Source organism: Pelobates fuscus, chromosome 3 (assembly GCF_036172605.1).
Source record: "Pelobates fuscus isolate aPelFus1 chromosome 3, aPelFus1.pri, whole genome shotgun sequence".
In the NCBI taxonomy this organism is placed as follows: domain Eukaryota; kingdom Metazoa; phylum Chordata; class Amphibia; order Anura; family Pelobatidae; genus Pelobates; species Pelobates fuscus.
The window spans coordinates 235,180,616-235,189,466 of NC_086319.1; the positions used below are offsets into that span (position 1 = coordinate 235,180,616).

General features: G+C 36.7%; 1 protein-coding gene across 1 annotated transcript; it reads left to right on the top strand.

The window, feature by feature from the left end:
- Positions 1 to 316: 316 nt before the first annotated feature.
- UCMA (upper zone of growth plate and cartilage matrix associated) lies at positions 317 to 8,247 on the top strand. Its single transcript, XM_063445452.1, has 5 exons — positions 317 to 509; positions 1,152 to 1,229; positions 1,911 to 2,003; positions 6,339 to 6,437; positions 7,658 to 8,247. The coding sequence occupies exons 1-5, from the start codon at positions 452 to 454 to the stop codon at positions 7,753 to 7,755; spliced, it is 426 nt and encodes a 141-aa protein (XP_063301522.1). The 5' UTR covers positions 317 to 451; the 3' UTR covers positions 7,756 to 8,247.
- Positions 8,248 to 8,851: the final 604 nt, after the last annotated feature.

An 8,851-nucleotide genomic window follows, 5' to 3' on the forward strand; every position in this document is an offset into this window, starting at 1 on the left:
TAATTAGATAAACCAATTATCTTAAACGCTGACAACCGAATCTGGTGTAATTGTAAAAACTGTTAATATCTGCTCTTGGGAAACACAGGTTTTCTCCAGGGGACTGTGAAGTCTGAATTTGCAAACTGAAATATACATTAATTCAATTAATCCTTGCTTTTTCCCTGTATTTTCCAAACAATGTTTGACACAACAAAGTTTATTCATGGGCCACCACTGCCAAAGAATTTAACCCATTATCTACAAATCGTCATGCCACCCAAGTTGATGAGGTCACAGGCTGCAGGACTAGTGTTTAGAGAGGATCTCAGGTACTCAGCATTCTATCCCTAGTCCCCTCCCTCTCAGTAGCATTCCTAACGCCTGCATTACATTTCTAACACATGAGGAATTTGCAGCCTTCTTTCAGGATCCCTGCAGTATATTGACAAGGCAAGTAAAGGAAGATAAAATGAAGTGGAAACAAGTCCTGCTGCTGTCCTGTGCTGCTGCAGTGGTACTATTAGCTAGTAAGTACAATCTAAAATATGCATAGAAATACTTTTACAACATAAGATGCTTTTGGTGTGCAGACTTGGACCAGCAATCCAGCAGACACTAAATATGTCTAAACACTGTGTTATTGGGTTTCATTATTGATTATGTGACAGTTCTAGCCTTGTTGGGATGGTAATATAGAAACCAGATAATCATTTGATGTGTATGGGATATTGATAGCAAGCAGTATTGAACAGCTTTAGTTTGTGTATTCTAAGTAACTCAGGGTTTATAGACTAAGGTGTTTATTCACTAAGCCAAATGTTGCCAAAAAAGTAAAACAAAGGTAAAAATATAAAAATGTCCAACGTTACTATTTTGTCCAACACTTTAGAGTTAGATTTTAACTCATTATACATTATATCTTTGGGATCTAATTCCTCTTGTGTTAATTTGTTGTAATGTTTAATCTCAGCTTTGTATTATTTAACCAAATACATCATGTGTTATTGGCAGGTATAGTATGTCTGAATAAATGTGATTCACTATTGATCAAAAACATAGTGCTTCCAGAAACAGATAACTAATGTATGCACAAAGTGCTAGATTCCTGGACTGCACTATGTGTTCTCTTTGTCAATTTTGCCTTGTACCTTCTATATCCCATTCTCCAGTTCTACAAGAGAGTGAAAGTGCGTCTGTCAGGACCAGCGATGATGGGGCTGTTAAAAAACAAAGTAATTCGAAAAAAGGTAAGTACAATATCTGGTGGCAAAGTGAATCCATATGTTTCTCTCAACCTAATAGGCATTGGTAATATATATATATATATATATATATATATATATATATATATATTTTTTTTTTTTTTTTTTTTTTTTTTTTAATTCTCTCCTTCTTATCCCTGTTATTAAAAAATAAGATGTTGGCAAATTTCCATACTTGTATAAGGCAGTTTTTTTTTTTAGATGTGAAAGGCTCCAAAATAAGTCCAGTTTTAAATATTAACCTAAAAGGTCTTCTTTTGTGCCATTTTAATTGTGACATCATGAATGGATAGGCCACCGTGTACAGAAAACAAACAATTAAGGCAGTAAGTGTGACTTATTTGTATGCAGAGAATGCAGATGAAAAGAGGGTTAATGTTGGCACACAGTTAAAGAAGCACCAAATTGAAAGACTACCAGTAAAATCTCTATAAGGTTTTGTATAAAGATCAATTATGTGGCATAGTTCTAACCAATGGGAAAGGGACGGGTTCAACCTAAAATATTCTCGCTGATCGCGCCCTTTTTAAAACATTCCATAGAAACACTTTTTATTATCCTTTAGATTAAAATCTATATTCAGTTCATAGTTCATATTATTCTTTCGAAAATTAGATTGGTGGATTTCTGCAACAAAAATACTTTTTTTTTTTTTTTTCATACTAGGCTTGAGAAAGATTTTTATGGCAGAATCTGATGCTTCAAATTTCTTTAAGAAACGTGGCAAGAGATCAACTAAATCCCAGGACGAAATAAACGGTGAGAATGTTTGGTTTATGCAGATAAGCTTATTTGTTCATTCCACTGTTTCCTTTGAACAGAAAGTATCCTGTGGCTACGAGGAAGCAATTCTTCTTTGCAATTCTTAACTTGTTATGGTTGCCTAAATTGATGACATAGATTCTATTTACCCAAATAAGGTGATATATATAGAACATTTTTAATTTTGCCTTCCCATAAGTGACTTATTTAACAGTTATAACTCAAATATTACTTTGCTAACACATGTTGATCATAAAATAGTTGATGGAAAAAGCCAAGTAACATGTTTTTGTTGCCCACTATCAATGTTATACATCTATAAAATAATTTCATTGTTTTGATTATTTTCTTGATGTGATTGGTGGAAATCTGATACCGTAGTATTCAGTAACTGATCGATTGCAATGCACTATTTGCTAGTAAGAAATAACTGTCAGGATATCAATAACTATCTTCATTTACATTATGAATGTGCATTACTATGCCATTCAACAAACACACCCTTTAATCGCATTATTTTTGCAACATGATATAGAGATGTGAGCAGTGGAAGTTCTTGGCACTCAATAGGTTAACTTTTCCCCATCTTGAGAGATGTTTATGTTGCCTATGACAGAGCAAAGTTGTGAGAATGTTTGCAAGACAGAGCAGCATAGAGCTTCTGGTATGCTTGAGACAGACTAGCCTAGTGTTCCAGGTATGAGCTGGACAGCACCAGGCTGTTGTAGGAGGTACAGGGCAGCATGGAGAAAAATAGGTGCTTGTTAGCAACATTCATGCCTTCAACTCCTTCACAGCTCATCAGAACTGCTGCACAGACTATGCCTGTTTCTGCCAATCCATCTCCTAATTGTATATTTTTTTAAAATTGTAAACACATTTAATTAACCATTTAAGTACCAGTTTTATTTATAATTTGTCTTATTTGGTATGAACCAGACTGATTTGAGAATTTTTCGCAAAGTGTTTGCCTAGCCACAATATCCCGCTTTCTGATTTTATATATATATATATATATATATATATATAATTTTTTTTTTGTTTGTTTCTAATACTCTTTATTAGCTCCGCTTTCTAATTATAAAACACAGGTACACGCAAAATGATTATTATAACACCACAAGCTGTTTTATGTTTTTGTTTTTATGCTGCATCTAACAAATTATAATATAATGACAATTCCCACGACAAGCTTGCTTTTGCAAGAATTCAATCTTTCAATAATACATTTATTTACAGTGTGTATTGTGATGTTTCTAAATATATCAAATATATCAAATACACATTATTAATGTGCCATATATTTGGATCATCCTAATTAAAACTCTTCCCACCATTCATAGTAAAAAATTTATTATTTATAATCAAATAATATGTCAAAATGAACTGTGTGCCACTAATCATAACCTTGTATAAAACTAAATCCCAGTTTCCTTAGTAGTAATAGAGGTGGTAAAACTAACCGAATCACCCTCGTGTCAAAACCACCATCATCAGGACTAACAGTGGAGAGCCTATAATTATGGTTTATAATGGATGGTTCTAGTCAGTCGATAGACATAGCGCAGTGCCTTAAAAGCATTTGCTCTTAATTCCTGCAGGGTATGTAATTCCAAACCATTAATATTTGGAATAACTACAGCAAGAACCCATAATTATGGTGGTTCGAGGAATTAGAAGGATTGCCAGTCTGTGCTGCATTGTGAATAGGACTTCAAATATCTAATTTTCAATAGCTTTTTAATACGTTCATAGATATTACTGGAAAGTAATAATGAGAGAAACACAAACTATTTATTGAAAAACAAACACAAAGACACTAAGCACTGTGTATAAATCAGGCATAGCCAAAAAGGCACCCACCACGAACTTCACCATGCATCACGCAGCCGTGTCTAATTGCACAAGAGGCCTTGATGTCTAGAGCCATGGCTTTCTGTTTGTTTCTGTCCTATCCTTTTAACCTTGCAGTGTAAAACATTGTTTTTTTAGAAACTGCAATGTTTATACATTGCCGACTTAAATCCACCTCTAGTGGGTTTCATAATGACAGCCACAAGAGGCGCTTCTACTACACTGACTAAGTAAAACTCGGTCACATTAATGGGAAGCCCAGATGAAAGCACGGAATACAATGCTATCCTATGGGGAACTTGGATGTTAGCTGCACATGCACATCAGGTCCCCCATGCTTCTCTCTGAGGAGCATTGAGTTAGACCATTACAGAGGATGCATGCCTCCTGGATAATATTGTAGGAGGATGAGAGGTGAGCATTGCCAATGGATAAACACATGTAAATACTTTATTGTATTTATTTTATTTGGGGGGGGGAAGGGGGACTGTCTAACCAGTAAAAGGGGCACATTCATAAATTGTACAAGAAATTAGCAGAAAATTAAACCTAAAATGTGTTGATATGAGGATGAATTTGCATCATTTCTTATCTCTGTACTGCCTGTGTGTAAATACAGGGGTTTATTTGTAGTGTATACTAATAATGAGTAGTATAAGTGTGTGAATGCATGCGTGCATTTTGAGACATAAAGCTATAGGTCAGTACAGGAGTGAATGTAGGTTCACTGCCTAGGTGTTCTCTTTGACTCCGACCTCTCCTTCAAACCTCATGTTCAGTCTATTGCCAAGTCCTGTCATTTCCATCTCAAAAACATTGCGCGCATCCGCCCCTACTTAACGCCAGATGCGACTAAGGTGTTGGTCCATTCCACTACTGTATGACTACTACTGTAATCCGCTTCTCAGTGATCTTACGTGCTCCCAACTTGCGCCATTACAGTCCATAATGAATGCGGGGGCGAGGCTAATCTTCCTGTCTGCCCGCACCTCCCACACTTCACCCTTCTGTCAGTCCCTACATTGGTTTCTTATAAGATATAGAGCTCAATTTAAAATTCTGGTTCTTGCTTTTAAATCTCTACATAATGCTGCTCCCACCTATCTATCCTCCCTTATACACAAGTATGTCCCGTCTAGGCCCTTACGATCTGCTGAAGAATTATGTCTATCTTCTGTCCGTACTTCCACCTCTGATGCTCGCCTTCAAGATTTCTCGAGGGCTGCACCGTTCCTGTGGAACTCTCTTCCCTCCTCCGTTAGATGCTCACCCAGTCTCCACTCCTTCAAAAAATCGTTAAAAACCCACTTCTTCATAAAAGCGTATCAATTAAAATGTTAATAGCTCCCGATTGATTCCTCTTCTGCAACTGTCATTAGTCTAATACTATTCTTACCTTTTTGTGTCATTCTACCCCACTCCCTCTAGCATGTAAGCTCATTGAGCAGGGCCCTCAACCCCTATGTTCCTGTGCGTCCAACTTGTTTGGTTACAACCACCACCCATTGCAAAGCGCTGCGGAATTTGATGGCGCTATATAAATAATAATAATAATAGGGGAGTAATTAAAGCTACAGGTCAGTACAGGTGTGAATGTAGGGGTGTAAGTAAAGCTATAGGTCAGTACTAGTGTGCATAAAAACCGGAAAATGTTGGTGTGGATTTGAATAAACAGTTGGTGTGTAAATACAAGTGTGTATTTGTGGACATCCTGTTCATGCAAGCAGGAATGTATATGTAGAGTGTCGGGATAAATACACCCCTGTGTTAACACACACAGAGTACGTCTCTCCCATTTCCCCCTGTAATAGGAATGCAGATGTTGAGTCTCAGGACTGGAGTTCAGACTCAACCCATAACACCTGGAATTACAGACTGTGCAAGATATCTCTCTGCACCATAAATAAATAAATAAAATAATGGGCTGGTTAGGAAGTTGTTCTGAACCCCCCCACCTGCTCTGTGGATGAGTGGTCCAGCTCCTCACTGCCCAAATGGTCAATCCGCCCCTCATACAGCATATTAACTCGGCAGCCAGATTTATTGATATACACAAGGGGGGACACCATAAAGCTCTTCTTCCTTACTTGCTCTTCAGGGAAGATTTATCAATCTATGCCATTAAAGGCAATTTATAAACTGTAAACTTATTTTTCTAAACAAAGCACACAACTAAATGATTGCCCCTTGTCCATATATAGCTCTTGTTTGTGCATACTAGCACTCCAATTTATCTTGCAATGGTGGTGATACACTAGGCAGCCTTTACTGGTACTTTATTGATCTGCAATAACATAACATTTTCGATTTAGTTATTCTCATTGAACATGTACTCAAAAATAGAACTGGCAACCCTCCTTCCCAAATAACTAACCTGTCTTGTATTGGCTTGGTGTGTTTGTGTTGTTTCTCCACTTCTGACAAGTTAACACAAATATGAGATGTATTTAAATGTGAGATTCTAATGATCTGTTTCAGCTGAGAACCGACAAAGACTATCAGCTGATGAGCGTAGAAGGGAATACTATGAAGAACAAAGAAATGAATTTGAGAACTATGTGGAGGAGGAGCAAGATGGTAAGAAAGCATACTGACGTCAGAATGCTACTTCATACACTACTATAAATATATATTAATTCCCTTAATGTTTACATTACAGACATTATGAGGTAGGGCAAGTGGAGAAAGGAGAGGATATACTTTAGACATTGGATGGAATGAAATGGTAACTTTAAGTGCAAATATCCAGAAAATAGACCTTTTCACAATTCAAGACTTGTCTAACTTTCTGCAGACACATGGGTGTAAACAAGATACATCATTTCCTGGCTGTTCCTTGAACAGACTCATTTCATTAAAAATTTTTTAAAAAAAATAGGCTAAAGCTGTGTGTGCAGAGGGTGGATCTACTACACTTTTGCAGAATAACAGGACTATATAACTAGGTTGCAAAGTGACAAAAAGTATGGGACTCTATTAGTACCCATATTTCAATACCAGTGCTAACATAAAATTAGCTCCCATCTTTCAAAGAATTGGTCACTAACCAGGGATTTAAAAAAAATATTTAAAAGCATATCTGTAAAAAGAGATCAAAACAAACCTTATTTTTCTTAATGTTTCTATAGAAACAACAAATTATTTTAGAGTGCTTATGAACACTCCACTTATAGCTGTGAAAAATAAAAAACAAAACTGTGGGGTTAGTGCCATATCAATCTCCAAAGATCAATTGTCCATCCAATCAGATGTTGAGCGAACTGGAAAGTAAATACAGTCCCTCAGCTGTACGTTCTGTCCATCCCAACTCTGGAAAGACTGTTTAAAGGAACACTAAGCACCATAACTGAAATAACAGGAATCCCCAATCACTGCCTGACAGTAATCTGTCAAGCCATATATAGAGTTTGAAACATGACCTTGCTGTATCAGGTTTGTACAGTCCTTCAGGTATGTATTCTTTTGCATTAACATATAAACTTATAGTAGATTTGGACAGCATTCATTGGCTGAGAGCAGTCGGTGGACACCACTCACACAGTCTAAATCTGCTATGAGTTGGTATAATAATGCAGACATATGAACTTCAGCTTTATTAACACAACTCAGACTGGAAACAACCAGGGCATCCCTCAAAGACAGGCAAGGCTCAAAATATCAGCCCAGTGTTCAGAGTGTATCTTAAAAGGCATCTCCAACTGTAACTCTTTAAAATATAAGACTAGCTATTGAAATTTTGACTAGTCAGTGAACCGCTGTTTTAAAACAAAAACAAAAATTTTCTTTTTCTACTGCAGAGCAAGAAGAAAGGAGCCGTGAGCAAATTGATCAGTGGCGCCAATGGCATTATGATGGACTGTCGCCATCCTACCTCTACCAGCGCCAAAATATTTAAGGTCTAATAGGAATAGAGACCAACCTAATATTTTGTGTTAATAAAAACGATTCTCTCAGTAAAAATTATAAGTGATCTGCAAGCCTTAACATACATGCGCTGCAGATGTGAAATATCCCAGATTTTTAGAATAAATTTTAAAGAGTCTTTTAAAATGTGTTTTGTGCAGTTATAGAATAAGTTATACTAATGTTTATGGGCCATTTGTTTAGCTTGCATACTAGTTCTCGAGTTGTAAAATTTTGTCTCTTACCTTTAACTTTTTTCCTAGCAATATCTAGGCATCTTTCTGTGCATTTTATAACTAATTCAATACAATTAGGTTATATTTTATAACGTTCAGTAATATGCTATTTTCAGGACAGGGCAAAGGAAAAAATAAGCAGAAATTCTAATGTTTAAAAAAAAAAAGTGTGTGTGGTATACAAACCTAAATAAGATAATAAAAAGTATTGTAACATGCCTCTGTTGAATAAATACATAGTAACACCATTGATTTGATATAAATTTGATACACTTGAATATAGGATTCCATTTGTGTGATCCTCACAGCTTGGCTTACCTGTCCCTCACCAAAACACATAAAACATAGGCAACTGCTATAAATTTTACTTTTTACTAAAGATATATTTTTGGGGATTCAGCTTAAAGGGACACTATAGTCACCTGAACAACTTCAGCTTAATGGGGTTGTTCAGGTGAGAACTATAGCTCCCTGCAGCCTTTCTCATGTAAACACTGTATTTTCTGAGAAAATACAGTGTTTACATTGAAAGCTAGGAACACCTCCAGTTGCAGAGGGACTTCTGAGTTGATGGAGGCATAATATGCCTCCATCCACTCAGATCTGCTGTCAGCAGAGCACAGGGCAGCACTGTGCACAGCCTCCTGTGATTCAGTGTCTACTCCCTCTGCATGCAGACACTGAACTTTCCTCATAGAGATTTATTGATTCAATTCATCTCTATGAGGAGATGCTGATTGGCCAGGGCTGTGTTTGAATCATGCTGGCTCTGCCCCTGATCTGCCTCTTTGTGAGTCTCAGCCAAGCCTATGGGGAAGCACTGTGATTGGATCTGGCTATCACATGTCAGCA

Coding starts and splice junctions, on each gene's coding strand:
- UCMA (XM_063445452.1), top strand. CDS start 452: ATGAAGTGGAAACAAGTCCTGCTGCTGTCCTGTGCTGCTGCAGTGGTA. Junction 510..1,151: donor TGCAGTGGTACTATTAGCTA/GTAAGTACAATC, acceptor CCCATTCTCCAG/TTCTACAAGAGAGTGAAAGT. Junction 2,004..6,338: donor ATCCCAGGACGAAATAAACG/GTGAGAATGTTT, acceptor GATCTGTTTCAG/CTGAGAACCGACAAAGACTA.